Below are 19904 nucleotides of genomic sequence, written 5' to 3' on the forward strand. Positions count from 1 at the left end.
CAGTTCCACAGGGCATGTAAGACAGAGCTCTTCTACGAGGCATTTGGTTGAGGGCATGTGGGGGGGGGGTGGAATGGTAATGATCCTTCCCCCCCTTACTTCTTCCAGTTCATCTAATTGGACCTGGGCACTACAAAGGCAGGGGGAAGTTTGGATTAAGGTGGGGTGTTTGAATTGGGGGAAGAGGGGGATTTTAATTTATATTATTTTTATTTTATATACTGTTGTGAGCCACCGTAAGCCAGCTGGCCTGGGAGCGGCAGCCTATAAGACCAATAAAACAAACAAATAAATGTCTATTTTAACTTCATTTGGCAATTAGTCTGCTATAAGGAAACCACAATTTCTGCAAGCCAATCCTCAAGAATATAGCTAGAGAATTTAGCATCTAGCCAATGCAGAAGTAAGCATCTCCTCCCTACCCTACAATCTTGTTCCAAACAGTGACCTAGTTTATCTGAGCTGTAATCAGTCTTTGTTGTATGATGGGGGCAGGGAAAATACCCGTCAAGGAAATGGTAAGGCACACACATTCACAGCCAGCAGCTGGCACCTTTTTATTATCTTGGATGTTCTTTTTATAAGAGAGTATCAGTAACCATTCATAAGCTAAATGCTGTCTCTGACAGCTCACATTTATGACCTTGTGCAAAGGCTACACCCTAGAAACAATACAAACCGATCATATGTTTAAAAATATTTCAGAGTAAATATCCATTACAACTCAATGTGATTCTTTAATTGATTAAACGTGTTCAGACAATATATTTGATTTAAATAAAATATAAATAGCATTTAACATGCTGTGAGTTATGTATGGTAGTGTTAGAATACGTATCATTTGGTTTACAGTAGAAATAATCAATGAGGAATAAAACATTATTATATTGGCTTTTGGCCTTTTATACTGGACAGTCTCTCACAATCTTTCCAAAATGCCCATTTGTCAGAGTTGGGCCACATTGTTGGAATGGTCATTGTTCTGACCAGAAACACTGTATATATTATAAGATATAGAAACAGACTGATTAACATTAGCAGGCAGCAGTAGAGTGGTATAGTTAATCTGTACCAGAAAATTCATTCCTAAACACATATTTGGAAATTAATCACTAACTTTACATTTTTATTGTCCCAATGTTTTCGTGAACAGCACACTTGAACCCAAAGGTTCTTTGATTTTCTAGCAAAGAATTATCATATTGCATTTTTTGACTTATGATGCTATTTACTAATTTGCTACTAATTTAGTTCCTACTTATATCTGTACTCTTATGATCCCTGTTCCATTGTCTGAGGAAGTGTGCATGCACATGAAAGCTCATGCCTTAAATAAATCTTTGTTGGTCTTAAAGGTGCCATTGGACTCAAATTTTGTTGTGCTACTTCAGACCAACATGGCTATCTACTTGAAAAGTTTATTTGGAAAAGTTTCACATCTCAGTTTAAATTACATATATAATCCTTATGAATAAACACTTGATTTATTTTAAAAGGGGGAGGAGAACTATGGGACAAGTAATTCAAGATCTCTTTTTTGTTATCGCACATCATGGAATGGAAGGAAGCCAATTCCAGCTAAGGAATGGAGTTGTAGTTTGTGCAGAAGCTGAGCATATTCAATGCTGCAGTATTCATAGCTTTTCAGACTTAAAGGTTGCAGTCCTAAAGTTGCTTTCCTCAGAGTATCTCTAACTGAATACCATGGGGTTTATTTCAGAGTAGACCTGTTTTGGATAAGCTGCTTTTGGTCTGCAAAGGGGAAGAATGCAGGGAATAAATTAAGTAAACAAACAAAAAGTCCCTAAAATGGCTAAGACTTTGGAAAAGACTCCTTCTGGTGATTCGCCAGGGGCCTACATTATATGTTTTTTGATGCCTGGTGAAAACACATCTTTTCACCCAGGCTTCTTACATCTAGTTTTCGTTGTATGCTGTCCTGCCAGGGAGGCTGGGAAGAAGGGAGGGTGGGGGTTATGTTTTTAAATGTTTTAATGTATTTATTCTGTATTTGTGACCTGCCCTGGGACCTTTGGGTGAAGGTTTGGGATATAAATCTCTTAATAAATAAATAAGTTTGCTTTTCAGTTGAATTCTGGGGTTTGTATACATGCTACGATGTAAAAGCATTTCTGCCATTCTTCTCCAGTAAGTGCAGCATGTTCAAAAGACAGCATGAGCTATGTCATTGTATACTACAAAAACATCCTCTTCTGAAATGCTCCCAGCTTTTTCATTTGATTACTCCACTTTTTCCAAACAGAATTTCATATTGACTGCAAGCCTCACTTCTCTTTAGTGCAATATCTTCTTGGCTGCTGAGGTAGAAAATAAAATGTTGCTTTTACAAATTGCCCTCTCCCCTTTATGCCAAAATGTTACTTTAAATCTTCAGATGTAGCGACTGTGATGATCAGTTCAAAACATTTCAGAAAATAAATTCAGAATAGGAAAATAAACCCCGAAGCAGTAGGCATTCTGGGGATTGTGATAAGAGCTGTGTGACTGTTTTCTACAGGGAATGAGCTTTGCCGGTTGCCTTTGATAATTTTCTTCATCCTTTTGTTGTTCTGCGAGTACAGTCTGTACATTGTGTGGCCTGTTCTCTGTTCCATCATGTATCAATGCAATTCTAGTGGCAGGTGTAAATTGGGCACAAAAACTGAAGAACAAAGAACTAATTTAGAAAATGAGCTGTTTTGCTTTTGTGGGGAAACTGTTTATTGTGATAGAAAATTCTAGAAAGATATAATAGGGATTTCAGCTTGAATTTACAGCATATCACACTTAATTATTAATCCCCCCATATAAATGTTTCTTCCCAAAGAAAAAACATGACTTAAGGTTACTTTATTGCTGCAGCACAGTCTGTAGTCGTGATTTAGTCTAATTTGGCTGCCCTTCTGAATTACAGTGTTGGGAAATTAGCCAGAGAGGCCCCAGTGGATGTTATTACTGATACGTGCAAGAAATGGGTGTCATTGTCTCCCATCTCTCCCAGATGGGACTATCTTGTTGCAGACAAACAAGCTCAGGGTTTCCATTGATTTGTCATTGCCATGAGTTAAAATTTCCATGAAAATAAAATGTTCCTTATGTTCATTGTTGTGGCGTGTCTGTATCTTATTTTGAAGGGATGTTTAAACATTACCATAGCGATCAGAGAGCGTTAGGGCAGTGGTTGAGAGTAGAGGAGTAAACTACCCCCCCCCCACCGGGCCTCAGTAAAAGGCGCTGAGTGGTCCCCGGTGATAAAAAGATTGGGGACCACTGCTCTAGTGGACCTCCCTGGGATGCTCCACTACATGCCCTCCAAGTTTAGTGTCTCCAGCTTGCACAGAATCTGTTCTATACACTCCCAAACTTCCTGAACCTAGAGCTGTCCACATGACAGCTGTCCAAATGGCAGGCATAACTTAGACCAGGGGTAGTCAAACTGCAGCCCTCCAGATGTCCATGGACTACAATTCCCAATTTTTTTTTCCGGGGGGGGGGGAGGTTTCAATATAGAGGGAGCCCAAACAATGTTTAATCATAACCATTATGCTCCTATACCCCAATCTCCTTGCTGTAACTCTCTAAAATTAGTCTCTTTTAAGGAGAGCTGGGAATTTGAAAAAAAATAAGGATAAGAATTTTTCATTCTTTTAGTAATGTACAGATAAAATCAATTCCAATTCACAGATCACCCTTTAATGATTTCAAAAATATCCCACTTTTTCTGGGTTGCTGCCACAGATATCACAACACAATTGTCATTTGCAAACATTGTTTGCAATGTGAATGCTTCAAAATATTTGTATTCCAAAGTTCATGTAGTAGAGAGTACACAAGCATGTTGTGAGAAGTCTTAGTGTGCAAGGTAGAATAAATACAATGAGCAAAGCTTTCTGAGAATCCACAGAGGATGGGTGTGGAATATCTGCTTGAATGCCTGCTCTAGCAAACTGCCCTCATCATGCTGCTGGGTCTGCTGAATGCATCTGTATAATGGAGTAATTCCCAAAGCGGAATCCCAGCAGAATTCCCATGCAGAGAGTGCTCTCTGAAAGAGTCATTTTCAGTATTACTTCTTCCAATCATGCCCAGGCAACTGGAAAATCATAAGGGGTCATCCTAGACATCCAGAATTTGTGCTCTCCTTTATTTATGCCCCTCTCTTCAAAATGAGGGGGAATGTGTGATCTTTGATATCAATCTGAAACATCTTGGGGGGGGGGGTGCTAGCATGACCCATCTTATGGACCTCTGTTCAGTTAAAGAGTTTTGTCTTTTTCAAGCAGAGACAAAACAATACTGTGAGGTATCTCAGGGCTTACTGAGGGCATTTTCGCACATAGTTAAAAATAGCATTATAACAAATGAGTGGCGTAATGCTAAATATAATCACACCTCCTGGCCCCTCCTCACCTTTTTGCTGTCTTGCTCTTCTCTGCCATTTTGCATTCCCACCCCCTCCACAAGCGTTGCTGGAAATGGTGGAAGAGAGCAACGCGGTTCATATACAACTCTTTTCTGCCTGTCACTCAAGCCAGGCAGCCAATCCCTTCTCCATGCTTTAGTTTAAGGGGCCCGCGATACACACTAATTTTTCCTTAAATCAAAATTTCTCCATTGAAACGCCTATGGAATCATGAGTCTTGCTTCTTTTAAAAATCAATCTCATTCCTGATTGGGGGGGGGGGAGCTTAGAGAGGCATGCTTTGTGCTACAACTTTAGGATTAAATTTTTTTTGCCGTTGTCTGCACGCTTGAATGCCTATTCATTGCTCCTGGCAGTTCACTTTACAAAAAAACAAAAAACCCCTCCTGTTCCTGGGAGAAGCGAGAGGGAGGCGGGTGTAAGGGCAGGACATTGGAGCAAAGATAGCACTTCTTTGCCTCCATACCTTTGTTTGACTGGTGGGCAGCTGGTTGCTCTCCATTAGATAGTACTACATAGGTTCGGGAATCCACTTCTTGGGGAATCACCAACTGGCACTTAAAAATGGAGGATGTAGCTATCCAGTTACTGCCCAGACGCTGCATGTTGGCAATATCATATGGAGGGGCAGGAATATAATGACAAAAGGTATTTCACTATTTTTAATGGATGCGGTAATCCCCTGAGAGTTCTGAGGCACTGGAAATTCCAGCTCTTTCCTCTCCCTTAATCTTGCACTGACTTTGCAGGCACTAGGAATTCTGGCTCATTTTGAGGCTCAGTACAGGATCAAGGACAGATCCTATTTCTCTCCAGAATGGCAGCTATTACTGCAAGATTGTTGTGGTTAAATTGCTTTTTACGAGCAAGCCAAATTTGGAGCCCTGTTCTGAGAATAAGACGTAAAAGGCATTTTGTATACTGAAAACTACTCTGGTAATGATAAACAATAGAGCACTTTCAGTGTGTACACATGCACCAAGCATCTCACTTACTGTAAGTTGTTTAGCAACTAGGTGCTGAAAGGTCTGAAGCACAAAAAGCTCAGCTTCTCTTCCCTCCTACAGCTTTGTTCTTGCGTAAAGAGAATGTTGCATGGAGCAGAAAGAACCTGTTCTGAAGGCTTGCAGCAGAACAGATGCTCAGCTCCCTTCCTCGTCTTCATTTCACACCTAGAAGGGGAAGATAGACAGGAGATATATGTGGTGAAAAATGTCATCAAATCTCACCTGACATGGTGATCCCAAGGGATTTCAAGCCAAGGGACTAAAAGAGGTGGCTTGCCACTCCCTTTCTCTTCACTGGATTTCCTTGGTGGGCTCCCATCCAAATACTAACCTGGGTGGATCCTGCTTAGGGCTGTTCTAGACCATCCATTTCAGAGCAGAAGGGATATAGTTAGTGCCAGTGTTACTTTTTTTGCACTTTGGCCCTGTTCAGATAGTCCAAGCCAAGACTCAAATATATGTGGGTGGCTTAGAACAGGTAAGTATGGCCTAGTTTGTCTTGTTCATATCCAGGAATAGCTGGCAGGCGATGTAGAGATAGTAGGCATTATCAGAGCAACTGATCCAATAACAGCCACAGCTGATCAGAAGCAGTTTTATAGGGCTGCCTACAACTGTAGCAGTGGCCTGGCCATCTACAGGCACTCACAGCTGCACCTTGTCCAACATCCTGAAAAGCCGTACAGTGGATCCAGGTCTCCAGATGTCTCGCAGTCCACGGAGGGGCCTTGGGCAGCCAGTTGTCCTCAATGCTTTGTGAGCTGTGGTTCTTTCCCTGCCTCTCCATCATCTCTACTCCTGGGGCCTGGGGTGACTGTAGGATCTCTGGTAATAGCCTGCTCTCCTTCATGGGTCTCTCTACAGTCCCAGTTTCTGGCTTTTACTTGTAACCTTACTGAGCTTCTGGTTCATTTGCCACGGCTGGCTGCAAGTCCTTTGAGACTCTGAGGTCGGTCATGGTTCTGCCATCCATGAGATCGATCACCCTGACCTTCTCATCTGATGAGGAATCTTGAGGCATTTAGTTACATTTCTTGTGAGTATAATTATTGTATTCCCTCTATGAAACAGATTGGGGGTAGAACGCAAGTCAGAGTCAATCTGTATTTTCAGAAACTTATGATAACCTGCATTAATTAGTTCCTAGTTGATTTACTATTTCCTAGCAGTTTCTGTTGCCAAGTGATTATGTGCAAAGAAACTCATGGGAAGGAAAATAGAAAATCTGGAATAATTACTCAGTTGTATAATTTACAGCATGAGCAAAAATAAAAGACTTTTACTGTATTATTCTCTGCTTTCACAACTTGGTGTCAGTGGTGGTTCCACAACAATAGATAATACCTTGTTTACTCCCATACTTTGTGGACTAGATACATACTTGGTCACTAGCAACAAGTCAAAGATACAGTAGCACAAAGCATCTGTCAGCTTTTGTTTCCTGGAATTTGTTCAGAACTGTGCAGCTTCCCTGTGAGTCATAAAACGGTTCCTTTGAGAGAGAGCCACAAGGCGAAGGGGTGAATAAAAGTTTCTGATGTTGTTATGGAGGTATATGAACTCAACAGCTGGAATAAGGACAGACAGCTGTTTGTTATTCTGACAGATTTGCTTTTCTTCACCCAAACATTCCAGTGTTTATTTACAATCGAAATTAAACCAAACACTTTTTTCATCTTTAAAACTATAAGACTTATAAAGAAAAAATAAACATATTCAGTTTCTTTATACCAAGTGCAGTGCAGACATTACAGTGACAAAGGAAAACACAGCAAACACTTTCTAGCCTTGTATGAAAGCCAAAGGGTGGGTTTTCAGTCCACCAGAACAAATGAGAAACATTCTAGGCACCATCTCTTGTGGTGCTGATTTCAATTAGTTAGCACTGCTATCCCCCAGGGAGGGGCACCACCTCGAGGTTTAAAAGGCTGCAGCTGCAATGCTTCAAATATTATATACATATACTCACTTTATGTGCTAGAAGTAAGCTGCCCCTTAAGAGAAGCAGTTTATATTAATAATATTTGATTCTAGTCACAGTTGGGCTATCAGATGAGCTTACAATCCTACTTCATTCTTCTGTCTGGACTACTTTTTAAAATTAAGAAAGAGTTCTGTGCAAGATCTACCACAGCTTTTCTTCTGGATGTATTTAAAAGTAATAGATCTAAATCCTATTCTTGTACAATGCCAGTTTAAAGATGTGGTGCTGAAACTGCCACATGTAAGAGAGCTCAAAATTGCCAGAAGTGATTGGCAGTGTAATAAAAATAGCCTGCGCAAACACTGGGGGAAAAGTGGCAGAAATGATAATCTAAAATGTGTGTATGAAAAATGAAGCATGAATGTTAAGCCTATTTCTTTTTTTTCCTAATATTTAGATTGTCTCCAGGTACTATGCAATAGTTACCTGTATCTTTTCTGAAATAATATTTCTTAGATAAAATGACCTGCCTTCCATACTAGAAGCATTTATTATTTACAAAATTGATGTGCAACCTCTCCAGAGAATCTGCTCAAAGGTGGCTTAGAAAACAAAACACAAAACAGCAGGAAAATGGCTAAAAAATAAACAAACTGACAAAAACAAACCAGAACATAAAAACAACATTAATCATCTGGCACTAATATTTCACCAAAGCCGATTTTAAGGCTAGAAGCAGACTCTTAAAAATAAGCCTCTAATTCAAAGCTTGAGTAAAAAAAAATGTTTTGGCCTACATCTTCACCAAATAGGGCAGGTACCAAGCATGCCTCAAAGCATTCTATAGCCTAGGTGCCATCACTAAAAAAAAGCCCTGTCCCTGCGCACCACCCATGTCACTTCTGCAGGCAGGACACAAAATGTGAGAAAGATCAGGACCTGTGAGAAGGATCTGGACAGTTCTGGAAGAGGAGATCTCTGAGCTACCTCGGCCTTAAAGGTAAGGTAAAGCTATTCAGCTTCCTAAAGGTAAGAACCATTAAGTCAATGCCAAGTAGGTAAAGAGCAAGAAGCATATACAGTAACTTAATATAAAGTTAAGAGCCTCTTGTGGCGCAGAGTGGTAAGGCAGCAGAAAGCTCTGCCTATGAGGCTGGGAGTTCGATCAAGGTTGACTCAGCCTTCCATCCTTCCGAGGTCGGTAAAATGAGTACCCAGCTTGCTGGGGGGTAAACGGTAATGACTGGGGAAGGCACTGGCAAACCACCCCGTATTGAGTCTGCCATGAAAACGCTAGAGGGCATCACCCCAAGGGTCAGACATGACTCGGTGCTTGCACCGGGGATACCTTTGCCTTTAATATAAAGTTAGCAATTGCATATTTATTAATGAAAAAACCCAGATAATTTGGCTGAGTGACAACACTATAGAAGAGCTGGTTTTTTACATCCTGCTGTTCACTACCAGAAATAGTCTCAAACTGGCTTACCAACACCTTTTCCTTCTTCTCCCTCACAACAGACGCTCTATGAGGTAAGTGGGGCTGGGAGAGCTCTAACAGAACTTCTGTATTAGAACATCCCTAAGAAAACTGTGACTAGCTGAAGGTCATCCAGTTCTCCAGATTGGAGGTCACTGCTTTTAACCACCATGCTGGCTCTCCAGCACTGATGGACTTCTTAAACTAGCAATTTATTTTCTAGAACTCCAAAAAAATATTTCTCATTGAAAGGCATCATTTCTGACCCCCCGGCAATCCAGTAATAAAATGAAAGTCTTTTCAAAGTACAATTTTATGCTGTGTCCAAAAACAATTATGGCAAGGGAAGACTTTACCAGAAGGAAATGTATTTTCTGTGATAAGTTTTATATTCTTTCAGTAATGCCCTGTTACTATACAGTAGTCTGGAAAACTCTTGGCTGCTTCTTTCTAGAAATTAAGGCTAGAATTTTTACGTACATGGTACGATAATATCAAATAATCACATCCTTCAACATTTGGCAAGTTTTAAGACACAACATATTGAACCAGAGCTCACACTGAAAAAATTAATTTCAATGGTATTTGAGAACTATACCATGTATACTGAAATGAAGCATTTACAAGATTTTCATACATAAAAGAAGTCATTACTTGGAACAAGTCCAAATAATTTTTTGGTGTTTTGTAATTTCATCTTATGAATTGTTAGATAATAAACTTGGAAGCAAATCTCATCAAACTTGGTGAGAGTTAGTTCAAAATAAGCATGAAGACTACTAGTTTGCTCATTTACAGAATATCAGGGCACCCTGATACTATGGTGAGTATCTCTTCTCTTATCCATTCTCCCGGGGAAAGCAGTCTGGAAAGTCAGAGGTGCAAATTTATCTTTGTATCTTGAGAGACATCCAATGTTTAAGGAAGCTCTGGAGGACATGGAAAGATCTAATGATAAACTGTTTTAAAAGACACATACACCCTTCTAGCAAAAAGTTCTATTAACATTTTAACGGAAACGTACCAAATCAGACAATCGTGGGAAGTTTTCACTGGAAACATGGCCCATTCATGAAAACTCTGTTGGAAAAAACAATGAACACAAAATGAACATAAATGAACCAGACAGACTGTGCAGGGAGAATGCTCATTAGCATTTGTAAAGGCCAAGCTTCGTTGCCAACATGATTAAAACACTATTCCTCAGCTTTATCCCCAACAGATTAAAAAAAACACCAACAAATGAAAGCAACTATAATGAATATTTGGTGCATAAGAATTAATATTCCCTTTCAGTAAAAGCACAAAACAAGAACTTCCAACCTTAGCCAAAATATTTTGGATGCAATTTAATCCAGAAAAGATCAGCAGGAAACACCCATCTTTTATTAACTTGGCGCATGTGAACTGAAATAATGCTCTCTGTTCTATTTCTGTTGCACACAGGCAAAACTATAGCTTTATCAATGTAAACATCTTAACTGGATGGAGATAATGGCAGAAGAGTATAAGTGGACTATGATCAGCACAGCACATCTGTCATACGTTTTCTCTAGTTCAGACTTGTTAAGTATACACTAAGGGGTGGCACTGCGCACAAAAATATTGTTATTCTCACAGCTCAGCCAAAAAGAGCACTGGGAGAGAAAAAAAAACATCCTGAGTTCCTGGCTGGTGAATGGGCTGTTAGTAAGTCCTTGGGGGTCCAGAAGACTGCCTCATCAACACTGCTGTCAGTCACTCTTTCCAACACTCTGGCAGTCTCTGAGTGACGTTAGGCTCCTGTGGTTTACCTCTCTTTGCAGTGCTGTTCTTCCACAGCACTCTCTCCTAACCCAGGCTCAATCCTGGCCAATTAGAGAGGAGCACGTGCTGTAGTAAACTCAACTGTAGTAAAATCAGCAAAGGGACCAGAGCCTTGCCCCCTTTATGGTCTCCCAATAACATGGACATACTTCCTTCAGCCCAGGTAAGCCCTCCCCTAAGCCCAGTGTAATGGACGGGGTGAGGTTTATCCATAGATCTTTCTCTCTCCTGGCTATCCAAAGCGATGGAAACTCCTTCAGCCTCTTTTCTTCTTGCTACATCCATGGATTACTTTCTATTTCATTAGCCACTAGTAGGCTGTTATGGGCTGGTTGAGGAACTGTGCTCTGAATGTCCTGCTGGAGAGGAAGGACTAACATCCTGGAAAAGCATAACAACTTGCATAGGAGCAAGTAGAGGTATGTCCTAACCAATTTTGGAGGATTTCCCCCACTGGAGGAAAAGAAGGAATCAACATTCAATATAATCACAATATTACCAATCTGTTTCAAGGCTAAAGAAGATTATCACTATGGGAGGTAGAACTGTAAGACAGATGACCAAGTTCAAACAGCTGAAAACAAAACAAAAATACAATTTACTACGATAGATATACAAGTTATTACTTCAGTTAGAAACAGAAGAACAAGTTAGAAACAGAAGAAGAAGTTTTAGAAGTATGATTAAATGGATGCAGAACTTAGAGCAAATATCTATGTACCGATGGGGGAAACAATAAAGTTCATAGGTGATCAAGCCTTAACAGAAAATTAGTATAACATGTTTTTCAGATGGTATATTACTCCAAAGGATATTGAGAGAGTAGACAAAAACTGCAAAGGAATTTAAAAACAAACAAACAAAGAAAAATGTGGGATATGTCAAGATATAGATTAAACCTTTTACCATACATTGTGTACAAAGGTAAAAGGATATTGGAAGAAAATACATGGAAAAATACAGAATATATCCAAATTTAAAATATTTATTGAAACTAAGAATATGCTATTAGGAATATTGCCTAACAAATGACCAAAAGTTTTAGAAGAAATACCTGAATATATGATGGCAACAGCTAGAACAATCTATGTAGCGAAATGGAAATCAGACATCTGTCTAAACTTAAATGGGAAAATAAGCTTGCTGTTGGCTTTTCGTAGGGCCTATAAAACAGAGCTCTTCCACCAGGTCTATGGTTGAGGCCAGTGCAGGAAGATCTGGTGCCCTCCCCTTAGGACATACCATCTGTCATGATATATCTGGGAGGATTCACTGACATAGCCTCTTGCTGCCCCAGGAGATGTACTGGTATGGGGAGCATGTGATTTTACTGCCGTGTGATGTTTTGTAATATTTTATTGGAACTTTTAATGGGATTTTATTCATGTGGGTTTTTATGTTGTTACCCACCACAACCTGGGCCACCGCAAGTGGCAGGATATAAATTTAATAAGAGTAAAAATAATACTATTTTCTGTTCTATACACCCTGTAACGTGTAACAAACTTTGATATACATAATTTGTTACAGAACAAATTGAGAGTCCAGCGGCACCTTTAAGACCAACCAAGTTTTATTCAAGGTGTGTATCTGAGGAAGTGTGCATGCACTTACCTTGAATAAAACTTTGCTCGTCTTAAAGGTGCCCCTGGACTCTCAATTTATTCTGTTGCTTCAGACCTACACGGCTACCCACCTGAATCTTCTATAATCTATTATATAATCCCTCTTCTCAATATCATTATTAATTTGTTTATAAAATGAAAACAATATAAACAGCTTTCCCTCTTATTGCTCCAAAACAGTGACGAAAAAACATGTGTTTATAGTTTATACATATTGTAACAAATATATCTAATGTACTGCCAACAAAACAGCAGACGCTACCCAAACGCTGCACAAAACGACGCCGAGGAAGATCCCTCGACGAAACTAGCAGAGCCTGGAGACAGCGCATGCGTGTAAGGGTCTCAATTCCCCCCTCCCTTACGAGAAGCATTCGGCTAAAAATCTCGCGAAGTCGTGTAAGCTCGCGAGACGTTGTGAATGAAGGATGCCGAAACAAACTGAGGCGGCGAACGGGTTGTCATAATCGAGGGAAGCACTCCGATGGGGGATGGCGGCGGCGGCCAAGACCACGACGCCCCCCGCCCACTGGAGCCGCTTCGAGCAGGAACAAGACCTCACCGTGCGGGAACTGATACGGCGGGTAACCGGCCTGAGCGAGCGGAGCGACGAAGAGCTCCCCGGCCAATTCCAGGCGGCGCTGAACTTCGCCTGGTCCAACTTCAGGTACCGGGGGGGGGGGGGGAGGTACCGGGGCGCGTGGAAGTGGACTCTCCCACCTACGGAGGCTCCGGTTGTGGCTGCTCTGGAGCACAACCCTGGGAAGCTCAGGGATGCCTGTGCTCAGGTGGGACTTGGGAGTTACAGCTCTCTGCAGGTGACAGAGCTCACTCCCCCTGGAGAAAATGGCTGCGTTTTTTTTGGGGGGGGGGCTCCATGGCATTAGACTCCACTGAGGCTCCTCCCCGCCCCAAATCCACCCCCAAAGTCTCCAGGTATTTCCCATCCCAGAGCTGGCGACTCTAGCTGGGTTCAACTGGGATAAATAGTCCGCCCACTGCCTGCAGGTGCGATGTTAGCTGATCAAAACTCGAATTTGTGCTTGTCTCCAGTTCCTGCTGGGGGCTCTGTGTACATTTTTGTATGTGTTCTGGTTATTGCAGAGTAGTGGCAAAGATCTATGTGGACTGTTGTTTTTCCACTGTTCTTTACGCTTTTCCCTTCTACCATATCACCCTTTATTAAATAAGATTATTAGATATCTGATGTAGGCTACAGTCACTGCAGGTTTTATTACAGTAAGTCTGTATGATGCCAGAAGTCTAGTTTTAATGCTGAAAGCTAATTAATGGGGATAAGTTCCCACAATTTAATTGGCATAGTCATCATGTGAATTTTCCCCATAAAATCTGGTGAACAGAAATTGCATCTGGATAAGGAGATTCTATTTTTAGTTATGCTTCATATAGCTTTTGGGTGAATGGCCACTTCAGAGGCCAAACTGCACGATATACTATTCTGGGTGAAATCCCCCCCCCAAATTCTCCCATCCATGTATACCTCTTCCAGATCTCCAGGAATTTCCCATGCTGGTGAGGGCAATCCTAGGAAGTATAAAATATCATTTTTGCTATTCTGTCTTTTCTTCCTAGGGTTGCCAGTTCACAAAATGCAAATAGCTAAATAAATCTTTCACCAAGAGTTGCTGCAAGCTTATTTTGTTGCGTAATCCGTATTAATATACACTTTGAGTTATTCTTCTGTAATTGTCCTTTAGATTTCATCAATTTCTTGATGTCAGCAGTCACAAAATAGAGAAGATAGTAGATGGGTAAGTGCATTCTGGTTTTACTAAATTCTATTTAAATATTTGTATCCTTCCAAAAGGCTTGGTGGTGGTGGTGGTGGTGGTGGTAGTGAACAACCATATATACATTTCCTGAATTAATGAATACATAGAATATCGACTAAATATTTACATGTAGAAGTCAAAGCTCCATTATTACCACGGGTCCATAAATATTGCCAACTGCTAATATATACAAAAATCTAAGCCAGAAGAATAAATTTGATTGATCAGAAGAAATTCAGTTGTCTACCATGATAGTTCAACCAAAAGTTTCTGGAATAATATTTTAAAGGCCTACCAGAGTGGGGATTTAGCATGCTTCTTCAGGCAGACATTTTCTCAAGTTTCCCATTTGACAAAAGCTAATTCCTATTAGATAACAACCAGACACCTCAAGTAGGTGTCATGTTAATAGAAAATAAGGGCAAATCTAAGTAGGCATATGGGTTTGTATTGGGAGAGGGAATTTTGAAGATTTGATAGTTATGTTTTACGGGGAGGAATTTTATTGTGGGGTTTTATAACTTTGTTACCCGCCATGAGCTGGTTAGATTGATAGATTGAGAAATTAATTGCTGAATGTTTAATCTTTTAATATTAGAATTTATGAAAAGCTGATTGTTCACTCAGACCTCACTAAAGCTGCAAGTTGGAAGAGATTAGTAGAAGAATTCCTGAATTCACCTCTTCTGACCACTGAAGGAACAAAGGTATTCAATTTTATCCTATTGTGGTTGGTTTTTTTGCAACATCAAGTGTTCTGGGAACTACAGAAGGTACTTCTCAGAAGGCAATGGACTGCATTAACACTGTAAGCTGAAGTCAGTGATAGGGAAGGAAGGGGAGAGAAGGACAGAAGTAGGAGGCAGGAATTTATCTTGTGGTGGTGCCAGTGGACAATTGCAACCTCACTTCTTAGCAATAGGACAGATGAATCGGAAAGGGAGGGGAAATTGTTCTATGGCTGGGGTTCATTATCCTAGACACAGAAGAACTTGGCATATGTGAAACTTGCCTAGCTTTGAATCCAAGCTTTGAGTTGTGGAGGTTTAATCTGTGAGACAAAAGGTTGTGAACTTCAGAAGCATTTCTAATAAATAGGGAATTTGGATTGTGGGCCAGACCTGTGAGCAAAGTTTTGGGGACTCTGGTTATAGAGTAGAAGTTATTCAGGATGTGAAGAAACAATTGCATCTTGAAGAGACTTCTGTTTTGCAAGTTATTTTCTAAATACTGTCAAGCTTGTGCTTAAGTGAATTTTCAGATAATGCAAGCAAAGGTTTTGCTTCTTGCCAAAAAGAACATCATATGCTGAAAGCAGTTGAAGGCCCATTCTGCATGGCAGCAGCTGCTCTGGGCTCCCGCCGGTGTAGTGCTGCAACTTTATGTTCAGCAGTTTTCTGTGTCCCCCTGTGGGACACATTTCAGTGCTGGATCTGCTGGATATGACAATTTGTCTCCCTGGGAAACACAGTGGTGGCAGAATGGTATCACTGCACCGGGGTGTGTCTGTGCAGGGGGGGTTGTTTTGCAAGATGGTGAGATTGCATAGAATGCAATTCCACCTTCCTGCAAAATACAGAAATAATGCCCTGGTCTACCCCATGGTGCAGTGAAGCGCCATGAAGCCAACCAGGTCATTTCTTGCCCCCTCTGGGCCATCGTACGGCAAGGAGGACGTGGGCCTAGAAGGCCCGGCTCTTCCCTGTCCGTATGAGCCTGCTGTGGGACAGGCCCTTTTAATTGAAATACAGTATTATACAGTCAGGTGTTTTTTGTTACTTATGCAGTTTTATATCTTGATTCCCTTCCTGTGGTATATTCTTGTGTAAGCCACTAAAGCTATTATCTTGCCTGTCAATATGTCACTGTATCAGGAATATCTGCTCTATATATGTAAAAAACGTATTCCCTCACTGAATTTCTTGTTTCTGTTCTGTGTTCAAGACAAACACCCATTATGCCATACTCTCTCTTCTGTTGTGCCTGTCAGAGTCCCCTTCCAATACCAGCTATGCTGAAAAACCAAGAGAAAAAGAAGTCGGTAGGTCTTAGATTACTGCTTATGTTTATGAACGTATCCTAGAAATAAAATGTAAAACTTGTGTTTTGCCACTTTAGTAATGTGTAACACATTTGTTAAAAATCATGTCAAATCCTTTTTTATTTTGTCACTTAGTATTATATAATAATATATATTTATTTAGTCACATGTTACTAGTATCTCACTCTTGGAAATCTCCCAAAGCAGCAGAAGTTCAGCAGACTTGTTTAATCCTCCTGTAATAATTGTAATAAATGGGATGGGAAATTATTGAAGCGGCAGTTGATCGTATGTCAATATCTCTTACAGAAAAGGAAGAATTTGATTGGGGAAAATACTTAATGGAAGGTGAAGAACTTGACTTTTGCCCTGATGTTGAAACACCGGTAACGGAGAATCCTGCTTTATGAAAACCTCACAAAACATAGGCTGTAGAGATTGTTGGACTGCACTGATAATGTGAACTTGTGCACTGCTCTAGGGCCATTGCTGCTGTAATGATTTGGAGGTGGTGGTTGTTCTGGCTAAAGTAGACAGACAACCTCCCTTGTCTCCTTTGTGAGGGGATATTACTAGTTACATAATTGAGAATGGAGTCTGTAGAGATGTAGCATTATTTTGATTGCAGGATATAAGCTTTCCGGGGACATGTGGTTGGTCAGTGTTGGAAGCAGAGTGGTGGACCTTTGACCAATGCAGCAGTTGCTGTGACTTGGTGGTGTTTCCCCATGGAATGAATGAAAAGCCTGAATGTTAATCTGGGTACAGTGAAAGCTTTGTTAACTGGCATTTGTCAGGAATTGTGGTTCATGGTTAACCAAATATGCTAATTAACACAGGTTTTACCCATCAACCTGTCCAGGTGATCTGGGTGGGCTTGCTGGTTAAAAAAGCTTTCTGATTTAACTGGGTGACGGTGAACAAAGCTTGGATTAGGGGTTGCCACAATACATTTTGTAAAATAACAACTCTTATGTGTTATAGCACGTCATGATAGAAGAGCAACACTATCCATTTTTGCAATAAAATTTGCTTTATATGGTAACATTTCGCAGGAGTGGTCTGACATAAGTGATGATGATACTGAGCCCTTGAGCAGGGAAGACTCTGGCATTCAAGTGGATAGGATGCCACACCAGGATCAAAATAAGAAGGCCGTGTCTCATATCACTTGGAAAGGTGTGTTCTTCAAAGCTTTCATTATGGAATGAAGTGTTAGTCTAAAGTTATTGTCATGTGGTGTGTCACTGATGCTTTCAACAATAAGCATGGAAATTTGTACAGTTGACAATCACATTCAGGTTTGCAAAATGTATGAAGTTTTGTTTAGCTACGGAGTTCTAATTTCTTCAATTAACACTTGCTTTATCAAGGCCCTGTACAATTATTAGTGTGTCCCTGTTCAGATATAACATTGTTTTCAGTAGGGTTGGTAAAGATCCCTCCAACATTGATGGAATGGTAGCAGGCAGTAAGAATTACTTCTCTCCCAAAACCATGGTGACAAGAGCATGTGCTTACATGCTTTTCTGTTAGCCACTGAAGATCATAGCAGCAAATTAGACAAAGCCTCTGGCCTTGCGTTAAGTGCAAAAGGGCACAGCTACGGTCCATTCCTCCATTCAAACCAGGGCTGCTTGTCTGGGCCCTTAGGCAAGCTCTGTTTCTCAGTGTGAACTGCCTAGGTTGTAGAGGAGTGCAGCTACATTTCTTATTACAATCCCAGGTCCATTCTTGACTACATGCTTTAAAGCAGCTAGATGGCCCAGGTGACCCAGGTTAGCCTGATCTCATCAGAATCTGGAAGCCAGGTCAGCCCTGGTCAGTACTTGGATGGGGGATTGCCAAGGAAGTTGTACATATACAGAGGTAGACAGTGGCAACCCTCCTCTTTTAGTCTCTTGTCTTGAAAATCCTATGGGATCACTGTAATTAGAGTGTGATGCCTTTGAACACCACCCTCAAGGAATACAACAGATGATTTATTTGAACTGGAATGGGGAAACTAGCAGTTGCATATCTGCTTGTTCTCTGGCCCCACCTATGCTGCTACTTTATCTTGTCCCCTCATAGTTAGTGGGGAAGAGAGAGGAAAAGGAGAGTATTGACCTGGCCTGCCTTGGGGTCCCAACTGTTTGGCCTAACCTTCTGAATATGGACTGTCCCTCCTTCTGTGTATGCTGGTCTTCTGTCCCTGATTTGGGAAAAAGTCAGCTGGACTTTTTTTTATTTAACCCCGCTTCAGCATGCCTGGAAGCATATCTTTTGGGAGGGGTGGGGTCTGAGTTTTCATACTATGTGTATAAGTGGAAGCCTTTTCACTTGAGGTAAAATGTCTCTTCTGTAGGTGAACCTGATGCACGTACTTGGTTGGAGCAACATGTAGTTCCTCAATATTGGACTGGCAGGGTAATTCGTTTTCCCCATAGTCTGCATTTTCATTCCAATTTAGCAGCTGTATGGTAAGAACAAAGTAAATTCAGTCTCTGAACTAGTTCATTCTTGATTAAATAATTGCCTCTATCCCACAGTATCTAGAAACCTTTTCCTAGTAGCTTCTGCAGACTCTGAAATACTGTATTATGTTATTCCTATAGTTATCCTGTGTGTTTTCAACCCCCTCCCCTTGGTAGCAAGTATGTATGCAGCAGTTATAATAATGCAGTAAATGAAAATCCTTGGTAGTTACTCTGTAAGGAGCTCATATGGTAGCTTTGAAAAACTGCAAGACCTTGTGGAGTCTGTTATTCTAATTAGTTATAAAGGACTTCTGAACCTATGTGGGTTTTAATGCTAGTACAGTTTGTGACTCTGGGATGAAGGGTGTTCTTTAAAATAAATGGTGTAGGAGCTTTGGGTAACTGAGAATGTCTGGTGGCTGCAGCATTACGGTACCAAGTGTGCACCTTATCAGTCTCAGGGATTGGGCACCCATGTAAAAATACAGTAATATTTTTTAATCCTTTAATAACTTTTCTTATGAGGAAGACATAATGAATCATAGAATTATAGAGTTGGAAGAGTCCATACAGGCCATATAGTCGGACCCCCTGCTCAGCGCAGGATCAGCCCTAAGCATCCAAGAAAAGTGTGTATCCAGCCTTTGCTTGAAGACTGCCAGTGAGGGGGAGCTCACCACCTCCTTAGGCAGCCTATTCCACTGCTGATCTGCTCTGACTGTGAAATTTTTTTTCCTGATATCTAGCCTATATCGTTGTACTTGTAGTTTAAACCCATTACTGCATGTCCTTTGTGGCCAATGGGAACAGCATCCTGCCCTCCTCCAAATGATAACCTTTCAAATACTTAAAGACAGCTATCATGTCCCCTCTCAACCTCCTTTTCTCCAGGCTGAACATTCCCAAGTCCCTCAACCTATCTTCATAGGGCTTGGTCCCTTGGCCCCAGATCATCTTCGTCGCTCTCCTCTGTACCCTTTCAATTTTATCTACGTCCTTCTTGAAGTGAGGCCTCCAGATGGTTCATATATTTATGACTTTCTGAATGTTTTCAAGTTCCTTAGTTAAATATAACTCCTTAAATCCATTGGTGCTGAAGAAAAATTGATTGAAAGGAATCGTACTTGATATTCTTTAGTAGTAATGCCAGTTGTTACGTAATGTGATTTTTGTTTTTAGGGAGCAACACTTATATAATACCGATCCTTTGTATGTGCCAGAAGAAAGAATACTTGTCACTGAAACACAAGTGATTCGTGAAACAATTTGGTAAGCATCAAAATCAAAGTTGTTGCCATTTGAAATCCATTGCAAGTTGTAGAATAATCTTAGTTCTGTAATTCTTC

The 19904-nt window shown here is 40.7% G+C and overlaps 1 protein-coding gene and 1 long non-coding RNA gene across 5 annotated transcripts in view; one reads left to right on the plus strand and one right to left on the minus strand.

Annotated features, from left to right (window-relative positions):
* Positions 1-528: 528 nt before the first annotated feature.
* Positions 529-12616, minus strand: LOC143840197 (uncharacterized). 3 transcript variants are annotated; one of them, XR_013232059.1, is made up of 4 exons: positions 12528-12616; positions 9859-9914; positions 5419-5595; positions 529-2318 (listed from the first exon to the last, which is right to left on the minus strand). It is a non-coding gene; the product is annotated as an uncharacterized LOC143840197 (long non-coding RNA). The 3 variants fall into 3 exon arrangements; XR_013232060.1 differs by having other exon boundaries at positions 12255-12581; XR_013232058.1 differs by having other exon boundaries at positions 11695-12581.
* A 32-nt stretch (positions 12617-12648) lies between these two features.
* The window catches only part of TUBGCP5 (tubulin gamma complex component 5), a 28768-nt gene continuing 21512 nt past the window's right edge, over positions 12649-19904 (plus strand). The window contains exons 1-8 of one of the 2 annotated variants that reach the window (XM_077343394.1): positions 12649-12932; positions 13984-14037; positions 14657-14765; positions 16003-16099; positions 16409-16485; positions 17155-17278; positions 18447-18561; positions 19738-19827. In XM_077343394.1, coding sequence (XP_077199509.1) covers positions 12757-12932; positions 13984-14037; positions 14657-14765; positions 16003-16099; positions 16409-16485; positions 17155-17278; positions 18447-18561; positions 19738-19827 — 842 coding nt within the window. In that variant the 5' untranslated portion in view covers positions 12649-12756. Of the gene's footprint in view, positions 12933-13983; positions 14038-14656; positions 14766-16002; positions 16100-16408; positions 16486-17154; positions 17279-18446; positions 18562-19737; positions 19828-19904 lie in introns of those variants that run through there. The other variant, XM_077343395.1, reaches the window with a different exon arrangement.

Source organism: Paroedura picta, chromosome 6 (genome assembly GCF_049243985.1).
Source record: "Paroedura picta isolate Pp20150507F chromosome 6, Ppicta_v3.0, whole genome shotgun sequence".
Lineage (NCBI taxonomy): Eukaryota > Metazoa > Chordata > Lepidosauria > Squamata > Gekkonidae > Paroedura > Paroedura picta.